Source organism: Lethenteron reissneri, chromosome 36 (assembly GCF_015708825.2).
Source record: "Lethenteron reissneri isolate LAM-NWPU_2019-01 chromosome 36, ASM1570882v1, whole genome shotgun sequence".
NCBI classification, from domain to species: domain Eukaryota; kingdom Metazoa; phylum Chordata; class Hyperoartia; order Petromyzontiformes; family Petromyzontidae; genus Lethenteron; species Lethenteron reissneri.
In genome coordinates, this window is record NC_083814.1 from 11,699,506 (window position 1) to 11,715,094 (window position 15,589).

Below are 15,589 nucleotides of genomic sequence, written 5' to 3' on the forward strand. Positions count from 1 at the left end.
CCCCCCCGTCACATATCGTCACAAATGTCTGACCCCCCCCCCTCACCCCCTAGGTGTGTGACGTCATTTGTGTGACGTCATTTATGGACGGCCCCAAAGTCGTCGCTACTCACACCCCAACTTAACCGACACTGATTCGTCGCCAGAATCGATCCAACTAAAATCAACCGCGGATGAAATCGATGTCAAGAATCGGAATCGAAGTCCGCCTGTGTCTCTCTCTCTCGTCTCTCTTCCCTCTGCGTTGGGGGGCATCGCACAGAGCGCGCCCTCCCTCGGCCATGGCTCCCCCGCGCGTCGCCTCCTCTCGCCCTCCTCCTGCTACCTCCTCCACCTCGTCCACCTCTTCGTCCACCTCCTCCGCGTGGTCTCCCCGCGGCCTCGCGTCGTGCGTGCGCGCCGCGTGGCGTGACCGCCGGCGTCTGCTCACGGAGCCGGACTGCACGTGGCTTTTGGGGGGGGCTCTGCTCCTCGCCGAGGTGCTGCTCAACGCGTGGATCATCCGCGCAGTGCCCTGTGAGTAGCGGGCCGGGGTGGGGGGGTGCGGTAGGGGGGAGATGAGATGTCATCAGAAAAATTCTGCTGCAGGAAGAGAAATCCGATGAACTATAAAGCTCTTTTTTTTGCAGTAGGGGGCCCAGGACGTTACAACGACGAACAGTAAAACCAAAAACACGATAGGAGTGTAAAGTCTAGAGAAGGTAAGCAAATAGAGTAGGTTACAAATAATATAAAACAAACATTGTTTTTACTTGACCAGGTAAGGCCCACTGAGCTTATTCGCTTTTTCAGAATCGACCTGGTCACAAATGACAGCCAGACAGAGGGGGGCACTGGGGTGTGGGGGGCACTGGGGGTGGAGGGGGTCACTGGGGGTGGAGGGGGGCACTGGGGGTGGGGGGGGCGCACGGGGTGGGTGGCACTGGGGGTGGGGGGACACTGGGAGTGGGGGGGGGCACTGGGGGGTGGGGGGCACTGGGGGGTGGGGGGGCACTAGTGGGGTGGGGGGCACTGGAGGTGGGTGGGGGGGCACTGGGGGGTGGGTGGGGGGGCACTGGGGGGATGGGGGCGTGGGAGGTGCACTGGGGGTGGGGGGCAGAAGTGTGGGTCGGCACTGTGAACTTGCAATCCAGTGTTTTTGGAGAGTTCGATTCACCCCCCCCCCCCCCGGCAGGGTACATCACTACCAGGGGTAATGTCTGACGTGTGTGACTAACGACTGAATGGCAGGTCCCATCCATCCGAGAGGAGGTCCGCCGGGGGAGATGGGAGTGATCAAATAATCTATTGTGCAGGCGCTGGGTGGATTAATTCATCTTGAAATCGTGAGACGCGGCGTCTTCGTCCGGCAGTGGATTGGCCGTGGCTGATGACGGCGACGATGACAATGATGGCATTGATTTGTGCTCCGTCCTTACAATCCGGTGAAACTTTTGGCACACTGACATTGCTATTTATGCTTTCTGTGGGGGGAGGGGGGGTATAAGCATCAGCAGAAGGAGCAGCATACGCATCTGACTTTGCTATTCTTACCCCACGTCTACTACCGCAGCACTCTCTCCGCGTACGTCCGTGTGTCCGAACCGTTTTAGCCTCCTCCGGTTCCAGCCTCCTCCTGATCCCCTGAAGAATGCGAAAGGAACCGGCGTGGGTCCCTGATGCTCCCTGGCAGCTGCTGCCCTTCGACCAGCAAAGAGTGGCGGCCGTTGACAGCGTCTGGCGGCTGTCAATCCTTGCGTCCGAAGCATGGCGCTGCCGTTGTAAAACACGCCGGCTCTCGAGTGACGCGTCGCTGATTTCGGCCCATGTAGACTTGTCGATAACACTGGTCAACAAAAAAAAAATTCTGGCCTGGACTTTTGCAGCTGTTTTAGAGTAATTTCAGGGTGCTGATTCAAAAATCTGATCTCAGATTTGCTCCATCACATCTTATTTTTATGCTATCGGCATTTACCCCCATTTTCATTGATTTTACCCGAAATTAACTCTGTCACTTATGATTGGAAGTTGTTGCGAGTCCGTGACTGCTTTTTAGTGTTAAAATATGGTGCTGTATTTTTAGGATAGTGTGTTTATAATATCATTTTATGTAGATATCCACATTTATTTAATATTTTTCTTCTGCAGTTTTTATTGAAAATGCAATATTTGATATCTCAAAAACCTGATGTGATAGACAAAAACTGATGCCAGATTTGGAATCAGCACCCCAAATTACCTTACAACCGTTGGAATACCTTATGCCAGAAAAAGTGTGTTGACCAGTGTAATCTCTTAACGCCCAAGAGCAGGCCCGTCACTGCCGGCGTCCTTTCTCTGCTGCAGCCCCCCCCCCCCCCCGCGGTCTGGAACACGGCAATGATCATCGTCATCATCATCCAGCTGCTGCACATTCACAGCAGCAGCAGCGTTCAATTCACACCGACTTCTAAGAGATGCTTAAAGGCCCCAGCTCTTCCACCCTGAGCTTGGCTCCGCACCTCAGAGTCGCAGTCATTTATGTCCGTGGAAAGATTGTGCAGCGCGTTACACGTTGTATCATCATCATTATTGTTGTAATCGATCCGTCGTTCAATTTTGTTACGTCCTCCGTGCGCTGACGTCCGATGCCTTTGTGCCGCAGACACGGAGATCGACTGGAGAGCGTACATGGAAGAGGTGGAGGGGGTGATGAACGGGACCTTTGACTACATGAAACTGCAGGGGGGCACCGGACCCCTCGTGTGAGTCGTCGCTGCTGCTACGACGCTTATCACCGCTGTTACCACGGCACAACCGAACCGTGCTCGGGCCGTGCCCAGCCAGCCCCAGCACGGCTCAAGAGGCGCCCGGTCGTTTTTCCACTGCAGTACCCAAACCATGCCGCTGACATCACACACGGTGAACGAGTCGAGACGAGTGTAGGGGACGCCATAATTGGTCTTGCCCCTGGCCCCGCTTGGCCCCGAGCCAGATAGATTTAGAGGTATTGCATGGCCCGCGTATCGCTTTTTGGTTCTGGCTCGGTACTGCAAATAGTCAGTGGAAAATCGCTCACATTATTAGTGTGCCATACTGGCTTGGCATGGACGTGCCAGTGAAAAATGGCTTTGTTAATGTAGTGGAGGAACTGGGTTATTATGTGCCTACCGATTATCGGTAGCTCGACTAATACCATGCCTTCTCTCCTTATCCCAACTATCTCCTGCACTCTTATATCTGCCAACCTTGTCCTATTGCCTCGTCTCACATTCACTTTTTCCCTTTTTCTTCTCTCTGATCTCCTCTCACCCCCCCTCCCCATCACCTTGTTGTACTCGCTTATCTCCACGCCATTCCACCTCTCCCCATCTCCCTTCCGCTCTGTACCCTTCTCTCCTTTTCTCCCATCCTCCTCTCCCCTCTCAATCACCTCTCCCATCCTGTCCTCTCCCCTGCTGCCATCCTATCCTCTCCCTTCCTCTTCCCACTTCTCCCTTCCTCTCCCCTCTCTTCTCCATCCTCTCGCTCTCCCGCCGCCCCCCCCCCCCACCCAGCTACCCTGCGGGTTTCGTGTATGTCTACTCGCTGCTGTACCACGTGACGGAGCGCGGCGTGGACGTGCGCAGGGCTCAGTACATCTTCGCTGTCCTCTACCTCGTCACCCTCGTCCTCGTCTTCCGCATCTACGCGCGTGTCCGACGGGTGGGACCGCGACGCGCGACCTGCGATACGCGACGGTTACCAGCATTGTGGCGTTTGACCAGGTGGATGGATTGAAGGGCGGTGTGTCACGCTCGTGTGTGCCGTTGCCCAGGTGCCACCCTACGCGCTCTTCTTCATGTGCTGCGCCTCGTACCGCGTGCACTCCATCTTCGTGCTGCGCCTCTTCAACGACCCCGTCGCTATGGCGATCCTCTTCGCCTCAGTCAACCTCCTGCTGGACCGCCGTTGGACCCTGGGATGCCTCGTCTTTAGGTATCCGCGCCACCGCCCGCTCGCACGCTCTGCCAGTTGCACGAACGAGCGACCAACCAATTAAGCGACGTCGACACGATTGCGCCGCTGTTGCCATCGCCTGGCACTGTCGGTGGCGATAATTGATGATGAACGTCGACTACGCTTGAGAAGGTTTTCAATCGCCGCACGCTGCCGTCTGTGACATACGGGTCGGACGCAGCAGGCACCGACTGGGAAAGCGGGAACAAAAGCAGATGAGCACAACAAGTGTGGTTCTACTCCTGGCTGTGTCAATGTCAATGATCGTATTGACATTCTCAATATCCGTAGGCCGGAAGCCGGGGACGTGGGGGGGGATCTAGATTGCGAGTGTCCACGAATCGTTCACAACGGCTTGGGCTGTGTGTGTCGATGAACGTGGCGATGCTGATGCTACAGCTGCTGTTGTTTCCCGCAGCCTTGCCGTGTCGGTGAAGATGAACGTGCTGCTGTTTGCGCCGGGGCTGCTCTTCGTGCTGCTGCGGGAGCTGGGCCCAGCGCGTGCTGTGCCGCGCCTGGCCGTGTGTGCCGCTCTCCAGGCGAGCTGCCGCCGGCACCGGCGGTATCGGTTAGCGCGTTCGCCGCACGTTGCGGAGTCGTATGTGTGTGTCTACGTTGAACTTCTGTCGCACCGTATGTAGCCAACCATGTTAATTGGAGGTGCGGGGAAGGACGACAAACTAAACACAAAGCAAATTTTGATTTAAAGCTTTCGTGACTGCAGGGATTCATATTCTTGGTTCTTTCGGTAAAGTCACGTAGAAGGGAAATAATAAAATAATATAAATATAAAACAATTCAAATTCTCACGACGTTTCGACTGTGAAATCCACAGCAAGAAAATTTTCTCGCTGTGGATTTCACACCTGATGATGATTGCTTGTGTTATTGTTTTATATTTATATTATTTTATTATTTCCCTTCTACGTGACTTTACTGAAAGAACCAAGAATATAAAAACAAAGCAGTTTTAAAGAAATTAGTTTTCAATCTAGTTTTAAAAGTGCATAGCTGCAGTGGCTTCCAATGGCAGGCTGCCTGGTTAATACTGCTGGTGTATTAACCCTAATAACATTACTACTACTTCGCACCGCATGCCTCACAGCTGACGTTAAAGACGCCCTTGACTTAATTCAAAACGAGGAGGCCATCGATTGATGATGATGACAATGAAGGGGGCGGTTTGTATCCCGAACCCTCTCACCCAGGTGGTACTGGGCCTTCCCTTCCTACTGGCGAACCCGCTGGGCTACGCGACGAGGGCCTTCGACCTCGGGCGTAGCTTCCTGTATGAGTGGACCGTGAACTGGCGCCTGCTGCCCGAATGGCTTTTCCTGCACCGCGGATTCCACGCCGCTCTGCTCGCCGCGCACCTCGCCGTGCTGCTCCTCTACGCCCACCGTCACTGGAGCCGGTAACGGGGACAGGAGTCTGAGAGGGGGGCACTTTGGTCTCCTTATCACTCTTGTATCAGCTACTACCTTGGTTATTGTTTCCTGTGAATTTCACTCATTCATTCCTCCACCCACGGTGAGGACTTTGTCTACCAGGCTGTTTCGTGTCACCCACGACCGCCAGGGCGGTGCTGATAAGTCATGGTGTACTTGTGTGAAGTGTCGCCGAGCGGGTTGTGACAGTGTTTTATCTCTCGCCAGGCCCGGGGAAGGCCTCCTAGGTCTCCTCAAAGCGCCCACGAAGAAAAAGAAGCGTGACCCAATGACCGACGATCATATCCTTCCGATACCACCCCAGTCTCTCGCTCTCCATCGTTCAGTCGCTTCCTTGTCAGCCTTTAATTGCTACGACCGTGGACTTCACGCCTGGATTCCTCTGCCCATGTCAAGAACTCGTTCTACCAGTTTAAGTTTCCTCTCTCATCCATGCTGCGCTTAGCCACCTTGTTACATGCCACTCAGCTGTGGAATTCCATCCCACCGATTATCTTGCTCAAATCAAAAAAGGTATTTCCTGTTATACACTTTCAACAGTGCCGCTTGCTGCTATGCACCATCTTTCTCCATTAAGTGCCGTTTATTCCCTTTTAAAACATGATTGGATTTGTCGTCGTGTATTGCAAGTTTGTCCGTGCGTTGGTCGTCCTTGACGCGTTGCTTCACAGATGGCGTTCGTGCTCTTCTCGTCCAACCTGGTTGGCGTGTGTTTCGCGCGGTCCCTGCACTACCAGTTCTACGTGTGGTACTTCCACTCGCTGCCCTTCCTGGTCTGGTGCTGCCCTCTCGGCTCCGTGGCTCCGCTGCTGCGGTGAGACTCACGCCTGGGCAGCGCACATGCACCCACTGTGCTGGTTTGGGGCTCGTGCGCAGTGCCGGCCTGAGTAGGTGTTCGCTAACAGCACTTTCTGCCCCAAGTCATAGTTAATTTTTTATGAAATAAAATAAACGACTTTGTTGACAAATATTTTCATCACTATATTCCTTCACTAAATGAACACTGGTTGCAGCCTCAACACTAACCGATGGTGACAGTCAAGGTGAGGGCTTAGGTATAGGAGAGATATTGGGTTTTCGAAATCAAATTTTTCGGGATACGATATCAAATTTCACAATACATTTATCGGGATACGAGTTTCGCACGATGCGCGACGATTTTTCGTCGACTTGATTGCATTGTCGCCGTCGCCTAATAGAAAACACTTTGCCAACAAAACGTCTTTACCATTTTCGTAAAAAAAGCGAAGACTCGCCGGCAACGCTTTTCTACGGACAGCGCTCGTCTCAGATGTCTGAACGAGGCTAAAGGACGGCTTTTGGTGTTTGTGCAACCGCAGGGTGCTTGTGCTGGGCGTCATCGAGCTGGCGTGGAACACGTACCCCTCCACAGAGATCTCCTCCCTCGCCCTGCACGTCTGTCACGTGCTCATCCTGCTCACGCTGAGGCCAACGCCTCCGCCCCCGCTCCCCACAGATCCCGCAACCTCGACCACCCATGCAAAGACGTCCTAGCGTTCAGAAGCCTTGCGTAAGCCTCACCTACTTGGCCCATTGATAGGTCTTGTTTCAATGTGTTTTTTTACGTCACCTGAATGCCTCTGCGCCCAGCGCGCGGGCATATCATAAGGGCTTTGAGGGTTTTGGATGGTGTCGCTTAGCCGTCATTCTTCAGGGTATATTTTTCTTTTTAAAGTTTCTCATCTTGTGTGGAAGGAGTGTTCACGACTGTGATGTGATTACAAAACGTAAGATGACGTGTGCCACTGTTGTTAAAGCACAGGTCCTTAAGTTTGATTTTTATTTATTAAATTACAAAACAGGAAATTTAAAAAAGAGCCCACTGTTGACGTGCTGCGGTAGTCTTGCATCAACACTATTGGCTTTTTCTTGTTTGTGATAACTGCCAACATAATACATGGCACACTTATGATGAAAACTAAAGAAGACAACTTCCAACGTCTGGTAAATCTGAGGTTACATTGCAGTAATTTGCGTGTCACAGGTTCCCTACAAGCCGGTGGAGTAGCTAACAAGTGTGGAGGTCGGACAACGGCACCGGGGCGCCCAAGGGACCGAGCTACGACGTTTTGGGGCGGAAATTGGATGGGGTGCCCCATTTAATTTGTTTCCCTTTCACCAGGGCCCACGCCAATCATGTTACGCCACTAATGCAAGTAAAACAAGGCGGCGTTAGGAAACCACAACATGTACGATAGCCACCGTGTCTCAACCCCGGCAGTGTTTTACTCCAATGTGGAACATTTAAGGCCATTCGGGCAACCAAGCCTGACAGAAACCTATTTACAGCTTGAGAATGTGGCTGCCTACTATTTCGTTGTTGTGCTGTACAGCTCTCGACAATGTGTTTTCAGGTTGTACCGCTTGCTGGTCCAGTACGATATCCACCGTTTCACTCCGTATTCTGGGAGCTGCTTCAAGAACTCAAGCGCCCAGTGCAAAACGTTGCATATCATGCAGACCCAACACACGGTACAACCTGAAAACAAATCGGAGTGGCGACACGACATTGCGTGTACGCTTGCAAGGTACTCGGGAAACTTGCAGGGCAGCCTGTTGCAGCTACAATCATGGTGGTGTCATTGAATAGTGTTTTTCTTTTGCCAAAAGTGTCCTCCTGACCCGAGTAAACAGGTGCACTTTTGAAACTAGCATAGCATTTGTCCACCTTTGCGCAAGGTGGGGCAAAGCAGAATTTTATCTAACAAGTGAAATGTTTCGACTGCAGCACGGTCTTCATCAGATGCATCATCTGACGAATGTTGTCATCAGAGGTGCTAATTTGCATGCACATCTGCACACAATGTGGTAGTTTTGTGTAAATTTGAAAATGGAGCTTAATCGATGACTCCATCTTGTCTCCTCGATGTCTGAAAATGTCTCTTGAAAAACAAAAGGCTGGTGAGTCATGACTTGTCATGATAATTCACGTTCCCTGCAACCCTAAGTATTCACTGGATTTTTAGTCGCCGTTGATGTGCGAACTGGAATTAAATGAACGAGACGGATAAATGTGCGTCTCCACTCAGGGACTCGCGAGAGGCAGCACACTGGCATGGCTGCACATCGATAATGAAGTTAATTTTTAATCAAAAGCCGGACAATTATAAAATGTACCGTTGTCTTGCTGTCTGCCATTGTACAACTGGGCCGAGCCAACCTGGTGCAGCTCAAGAGGTGCCAGATTGTTTTTCCACTGCAGAATGCGAGTCATGACACGGATGTCACACGAATTAACAAGTTGAGACGCGTGTAGATGACGTGACGCTGTGTCCTCCGTGTACGACTGACGTCACGTGCAATAAAAGCATGAGAAGCCACACCCCCTGGCCCTGCTTGGCCAAACCCGATGTCTTGAGACCAGCATATCATAGTTTGGTTCTTATTCACTGCAGGCATCAGGAGGGCATGGCAATGTCTTGGCTCAGATGTATGATTGTAATTCTCTGAGCATCCATTGGGCTACGAAGTCCATTGTCCCGTAAAAGCACACGATACTCCATAAACAGTTTAGAAGCATTATCGTGTAAAATTTATTTCAGAGTAAACAATCGCATAAAAAATAAGAGATTGAAAAATTTGTAACTAACGATATTTTTTTTGTTTAGATTCCTTTCACCGCTATGTACACAGCACAACCATTCTATCATTTCTCTGCCCCCTCGCTCGTCGTCGTACCAAATGCCCGTGGCGGTAACCAAAGCGCGACACTGCCCACACGGCTTGCGTTCTCTGCAAAGAGTCTCGAGAGATGCCGCGGTCACCCAACGCGACGAACGGAACGATATTTCAAACGGTATGAGTTTGAATTGCGAGGGCAATCGTCAACCTTGGCAATTATCTTGAATTTTTTTTCTTTTTAAAGTACTGTAAATGTGAACAAGGCTTCAGCACCTTGTGGGTGGCCACAACCCAGCTTGTCTGGTGCCTGCATCGACACACGCTGGGGAGGGCGGCGGTAATGGTGCTCGGTGTCTTAGCCCTCCAATGTATTTTCGGGTTCTCGCGCGTGTTGTTTGGCATGACGTCTGACATTTTTCTCCACGTGCTGGGAGCTTCGTCGTGAACCCAAGAAGATTCTTTGATAATTGAATAAGCAATCATTTCTCATCCCCCAAAGACGAACTTAAGAAGCTCGCAGTATGTGGAGTGGAACGTCAGATATGCTGCACAAAAACACGTCTGCGAACTATATACAGCACAACTGCAAAAAACCTTCGCAATGGTGGTTGTTTAGTTTTCCTTCTTCACCACCGCATACCCTCAGTCGTCCTCTTCCAAGAACAGATAGAGCAGTGTCCTGTCCCGCACGTCGCAGCTTCGCAGCGAACGGGTCAGGTCGGTGTAACGTGCACGTCCGGCTCCCACCACCCAGCGCCGTCTCCCCACAACTGCCGTCTCCTCCTCCCCCCGTTGCCCGTCGTTGCCTCGCCGCGACAGCGCAAACGCCAGAACCGCGGACAGTGTCTCGTCCGGGGAGAAGTGCCGCTCGACACGCTCTCCTGACGGCAGACGCACAGCCAGCAATAGCGATGGTGACGAAAGGCCTGGCACTGGGTTCCCGCTCTCCTTTTCGTCCCGCTGCTGATGATCCTGCTGCTGATGATCCTGCTGCTGCTGCTGCTGCCGATAGAGAGGGCGACCATGCGGTCTGGGCTCCTCGTCGCCCCTCAGGCTCAGTGCATCAATGCCGGCCTCGGCGTCGTGTTGGTGGCGACTTTCGTCGGGATCCCCTTCATCTCCATCGTCGGTGCTGCGGCCGCCCCGGATGGCGGGCAGCACGGAGTAGCGGTTGAGCGTGGGCCGCTGGACCACGGGAGTACCGCCCCCCACGTAGGAGGTCCGGGCTGATGGAGGCCGAGGGGCGGCCGAGGGGGGCCGCGGGGTAGCCCGGCCACCCGCCAGCTCGGAGCGCGGTGTCGATGGTGGGAACCACCCAGGAGGAGAGGAAGGGGGAGATGACGCAACAGCGGAACCATCGGTGAGGCCGTCGCCGCCAATGCTGCCACGGGTTGCCGCGCCACCGGCGGCGTGAGATGAGGACGGGCGCACACGGCCTTTGGCCGAGGGCGGCCGCGGTGGCCTCGCATTGTATGCGGCCTCCAGGGAGCCGCTGCTGCCGGCCCGGCTGCGTGGCCTGCTGCTAGGTGATGCTGCTGCCATGGCAACCGCTTCCTTGCATCAGGCTACCCTAGCTATGGCGAGAAACAACAGCAATGAGAGCGAGACGATGAGAATGAGATGGAAGGTAAAGACGCCAGAGTTTAATCGCCAATGAATTAAGATCAAAACAATATTACATGTACTTAATTTGGCCAGCTTGGAGACTATAATTATTTCACTGTCGTGTACTCTATCAGGTAGGGTGGGAAGTTGCCACCCCATAAAGACGTTTGCTTCCATGGACCAGTCTTTTTTCTGACAATTTAAATCAACACTAATCGATGCTTCGTTCCACCCCGAGCATTTATCTTCCACTTTTAATCAGATGCCACTTTTCAAAAAGTAATAACCGTCGCTGCCGATTAGATTGGTAAAAAAAAAAAACTCTTCCCTAGGTTAGCTTGCCCCTATAATCTGGTCAACCTGAACTGTGGACTATTTTATCAAGTGTGTGCGTGCAGGGTCATGCTGAAACATTACTTTGGTCAGGGTTTATGAGTGCAATCGTAACCCGATATATTTGCCTCGCAACACTGCCCCCCACCCACCCGCATCCAAACAAAGCAATGTTTGCACCGTCCCCGCTTGGTGCCTGGCATGCAGACCGCGTCCCATTGTTTACGTTTCCCCTTCATTAATTCACTTAACGTGGAGGTGGTGGCTTCCTCGCATGAATGAATGTTATTCAACACCACTTAAGGCACCAACAAATGTTGAGAAACAAAAGCAACCCACCCTCCACCTAACCATCGGTAAAGTGAAAACAAAAATCCGTTCAATACAGCGTGCCAAATGTCTATTAAAAAACACTTCGTATTTCAAAACCTTTACTGCCAATGAACTGAGCTGCTAAGCTCATTGGCACACCCTAATAATGTACTCAAATATGTTTTGTAATACTATGCTGTGTTGACAATCGTGCGTATGCACAGATATTAAAATATTAAAACGTAACCTATTCGTAAATAAAAGTGCCATTTCAAACATTGGTAATAGCCCTTCACAGTACAGATTTAAAAAAATAACCATTGCAGATGGGCAATTAAGCTTGTTTTCCGAAATATGGCTTATATATTTTCCTTCTTATGGAAATTTTATTGTCGAATGGGCTCTTAAGGCAGGCTTCTAAATGTATGTCACTTATCAAAAGTGAACCCTCATTGGATAATTTCCCTTGACATGTCGAATGATATTGTGCCTCTGCTGCATTAAACATTCGATTGTGTCATTCAAGTTTAAGGTTTATGTTACGAGTCACTATTGGACAATCTCAATGCAATTTTTTACGAAATATTTGACATTGCAGACACCCTTGTGTATTACTTAATATTTATAGATTTTTTAATAAATCATAAGTATAAAAAAATCATACTTTCTACATGGTGTTTACACATTAATTGGAAAAGTGACTTGGTCTCAACGGACGATTATATAAAGGTATCTAAGCCATAAGAACGCCTCACAGAGTCGATGTTACGCTGTTAAGAGGGCGAATGAGAATGTATGCTGCATGCTATTCCTTGTTTCTGCTCATCACCGCTACAAATTCATTACTTAACTTTTCCCTAAACACCGTCGAGTGTTCTGCGACCAAGCGTAGCACTGTCTCCGAACTGTCACCGTATTTAAAAGGATAGGAAACTGCATGAGATTGACACATAAAGGTATAAAAAAAGTAATAACCTCACTAAGAGTATCCGTAAATCAAAAGCCACTTCTGAATAGCACAATGCATCGCTGTACAAGACTCGTGCAGCAATCCATTCATTAAAAAAAAAAAACATTACAACCCCTAAATATATCTTCCTCGTGCATAAAACATCAAATCCACTCACCTGTCAAGAAAAAAAATATAGCGAACAAAAAAATCACGAAGAATTAAAATAAATCATTTTAAAAACAATGCCGATGGCGTCAGACGCCTGCGGCCTAGTAGGAAAGCGTAGGACGTTGCCATCGCAACGGCGGCTTCGCGTGGCCGCGTCGCGCGAAATATCGAAAAAACCAACGCAATTACGACGCCAGCTCCAGAGGCGAAACTGTGAGAACGTGAAGATGAAAGGCACATAGGCGGGCGAGCGAAAGCTCTCTCGCTCGGTGCTGTTTTTATAAAAAAAATTTACCCGAGGACGAAGACGCGACGAGGAAACGCCAAGCCACAGCCGCTCGAGCTTCTGGAAATCCCAGCGCGGTCGCGCCCAAGGCCGCCTTCCCATTGGCTGGGCGCCCGATCCCGCTAGGGGCGGGGCGGGGTGGGGTGGGGGGATTGCGACCAATCACGAGAGAGATACGTAAATAATTAAATTACTCGCGCACGCGCCGCGCTTATGCGGACTACGAGATGTAAGAGCGAGTGACGCGCAGCACAATATTAACATTGTACCAAGATAAAATTGTTATTGTGCTATGAAAAAGGGCCATTGCCCGAAACGTTGTGTGTGTATATGTATCATGCATTACAAGCGACAGCCGTGCGATTGTGGCCATGCAACCCAAACTATGGACCGCATAGTAAACCCATAGAAATATACATAGAGATACATGGAGATACATGGAGACCCATAGAGATACATGGAGACCCATAGAGATACATGGAGATACATGGAGACTCATAGAGACACACATAGAGATACATGGAGATACATGGAGACCCATAGAGATACATGGAGACCCATAGAGATACATGGAGATACATGGAGACTCATAGAGATACATGGAGACCCATAGAGACACACATAGAGATACATGGAGATACATGGAGACCCATAGAGACACACATGGAGACTCAGAGATACATGGAGACCCATAGAGACACGCATAGAGATACATGGAGACCCATAGAGACACGCATAGAGATACATGGAGACCCATAGAGACACACATGGAGATACATGCAGACCCATAGAGACACACAGAGATACACGGAGAGTTTTAGAGATACATGGAGACCCATAGACACACACATAGAGATACATGGAGATACATGGAGACCCATAGAGACACACAGACACATTGAGACACATTACAGGCAACCCCACACTACGGACCACGCAGAACTGTACTGAAGAAGCTTGACTCAATGTATCACTCGGCCTTAAGATTTGCATTGAACTGCCCATATAGGACTCACCACTGTGATCTCTACATTGGGTCAAACTTAACATCTCTGAATGTTCGACGGCTTGTGCACCAGATCTTATTTATTCATGATGTACTTGCAAAAAAATCTGCAGATTACCTGCTGGATCTCGTCTCTGTTTCAAAGAACAAATTTGACCTAAGGTCTACACTCATTTACCAGCTTAATATTCCCTATTGCCGTACATATACTGGAGGAAGGGCCTTTGCTATTGATGCCCCCAGGGTCTGGAATGCTGTTGCAAATAAATTGAAACTTGAGTCACTACCTATGAGATCTTCACTCAAAACTGCTCTAGAGGAGTTGTACACCCCTAGCTGCCAGTGCTATTCAGTGACCTAAAATTAAATGTTTCGCTCCGGATGATCGCTACAAAGTATAACCTGTGTTTTGATTTAGTGTGCTGATCTTAAAGGTGCATTGAAAAATTACAATACTCCGATTGATGCTCCTGCTGTTGTGGAGTGACTCATGCAGCCAGCTATGGCTGCAGGGTTTTGGTAGTAGATGTTGTTTATGCCATTTATTGTGAAAATTCCGTCACAGTTCCTATGGTTGCTTTTTCATTGCTTTCATGGCTTTATTTTGGTGATTTCGAAAAGTGTATTGGTTTAGCCATGTTTGTTTGTTGTAGTACAGAGTTAGACTGATGGCCTTAATCTAAGCTGTCTTGTGGTTGTTGTTGTTGTTTGACTTGCATCCCACTGAGATTTTTGCACACAGCGTTGGTGTACGGTGATTTTCTTCTGCAATATTTTGCTGTCTTTTCTTGAATTTTCTGTTTGCACTTAGTCACATATTCACTTTAAGATGTTTTTTGTTCATGTTTTTGTTTTTTGTTTGTTGCGGTTGCACCCGATTCAAGAGCTGAATGGCTCACAGGGCTATACCTAATAAATGAACTTGAACTTGAACTCTTCGTGGCCATCAGCAGACCTCGACATTGGCATGGACCTCCTGAACATCTTCCTGCTGCTGTCATCATACCCAGGAATAGAATGGAACCCGTCCACGTGCACAATGCAGAAAATCTCAAAAGCTAAGCAGGTTGGAGCCTGTGTAGTTTGAATTCTGAAGGGACGATGACTAACAATGCATAACAGGCGTTATAGAATGCGGGGGCTAATTACGCAGCGTAGACAGGGGGTGGGGGATGCCATTGTTTTACTGCAAGTTTATGCTCCCATGTCTTCCCAACGCTGCATTGACCAGCGCGGTGAAGTATGGTCAAATACCCCCCCCCCCCTAGCACGGGTGGGGGAGGGGCTCTCATCCAGCAGTGGATTGAGCCAAGCGGGTTGGACATGCCACGTTCAATTTGTTTTGCTAAACCCGAATTTGTCTATACTGTCTATACCAGAGACGACAACCTTCCTAATTCAAGGCCCTGTCTCACCACCACCAGCGTCTCTGGGGTAGGCCAATCAGTTTCAACGACGGTGTCATATACAGAGTGCTTCAAAAAGATGTTAACACTTCCGAGAATTTGCAACAATACCACAAGACATGTGCCTGAGTGGGGGGGGGGGGGCTGAGTGGGGAGAGGGACTGAGTGGGGGGAGGGCTGAGTGGGGGGCTGAGTGGGGGAGGGACTGAGTGGGGGGGGGCTGAGTGGGGGAGGGACTGAGTGGAGGGGGGCTGAGTGGGGGGCTGAGTGGGGGAGGGGCTGAGTGGGGGGGGGCTGAGTGGGGGGGGGGGCTGAGTGGGGGAGGGCTGAGTGGGGGGGGGGGCTGAGTGGGGGGGGGCTGAGTGGGGGAGGGACTGAGTGGGGGGGGCTGAGTGGGGGAGGGACTGAGTGGGGGGGGGGGCTGAGTGGGGGAGGGACTGAGTGGGGGAGGGCTGAGTGGGGGGGCTGAGTAGG

The 15,589-nt window shown here is 50.6% G+C and overlaps 2 protein-coding genes across 3 annotated transcripts; one reads left to right on the plus strand and one right to left on the minus strand.

Annotated features, from left to right (window-relative positions):
* Positions 1 to 184: 184 nt before the first annotated feature.
* On the plus strand, positions 185 to 8,932 carry ALG3 (ALG3 alpha-1,3- mannosyltransferase). 2 transcript variants are annotated; one of them, XM_061566127.1, is made up of 10 exons: positions 185 to 516; positions 2,624 to 2,723; positions 3,516 to 3,663; positions 3,776 to 3,936; positions 4,376 to 4,496; positions 5,166 to 5,371; positions 5,613 to 5,685; positions 6,074 to 6,219; positions 6,746 to 6,936; positions 7,781 to 8,932. In XM_061566127.1, the coding sequence occupies exons 1-9, from the start codon at positions 282 to 284 to the stop codon at positions 6,918 to 6,920; spliced, it is 1,365 nt and encodes a 454-aa protein (XP_061422111.1). In that variant the 5' UTR covers positions 185 to 281; the 3' UTR covers positions 6,921 to 6,936; positions 7,781 to 8,932. The 2 variants fall into 2 exon arrangements, with proteins under 2 accessions (XP_061422111.1, XP_061422110.1); XM_061566126.1 differs by having other exon boundaries at positions 186 to 516; positions 7,411 to 8,932.
* Positions 8,933 to 8,935: 3 nt separating this feature from the next.
* On the minus strand, positions 8,936 to 12,824 carry UBXN10 (UBX domain protein 10). The gene is made up of 2 exons (XM_061566128.1): positions 12,713 to 12,824; positions 8,936 to 10,621 (listed from the first exon to the last, which is right to left on the minus strand). The coding sequence occupies exon 2, from the start codon at positions 10,587 to 10,589 to the stop codon at positions 9,690 to 9,692; it is 900 nt and encodes a 299-aa protein (XP_061422112.1). The 5' UTR covers positions 10,590 to 10,621; positions 12,713 to 12,824; the 3' UTR covers positions 8,936 to 9,689.
* Between the last annotated feature and the right edge of the window lie 2,765 nt (positions 12,825 to 15,589).

Bases quoted from the DNA above. Each gene is read 5' to 3' on its own strand.
- ALG3 (XM_061566127.1), top strand. From the start codon at position 282: ATGGCTCCCCCGCGCGTCGCCTCCTCTCGCCCTCCTCCTGCTACCTCC. The intron at 2,724-3,515 runs GTGAGTCGTCGC...CCCCCCACCCAG, and splicing joins GGGGGCACCGGACCCCTCGT to CTACCCTGCGGGTTTCGTGT. The intron at 5,686-6,073 runs CATATCCTTCCG...CGCGTTGCTTCA, and splicing joins GTGACCCAATGACCGACGAT to CAGATGGCGTTCGTGCTCTT.
- UBXN10 (XM_061566128.1), bottom strand. From the start codon at position 10,589: ATGGCAGCAGCATCACCTAGCAGCAGGCCACGCAGCCGGGCCGGCAGC.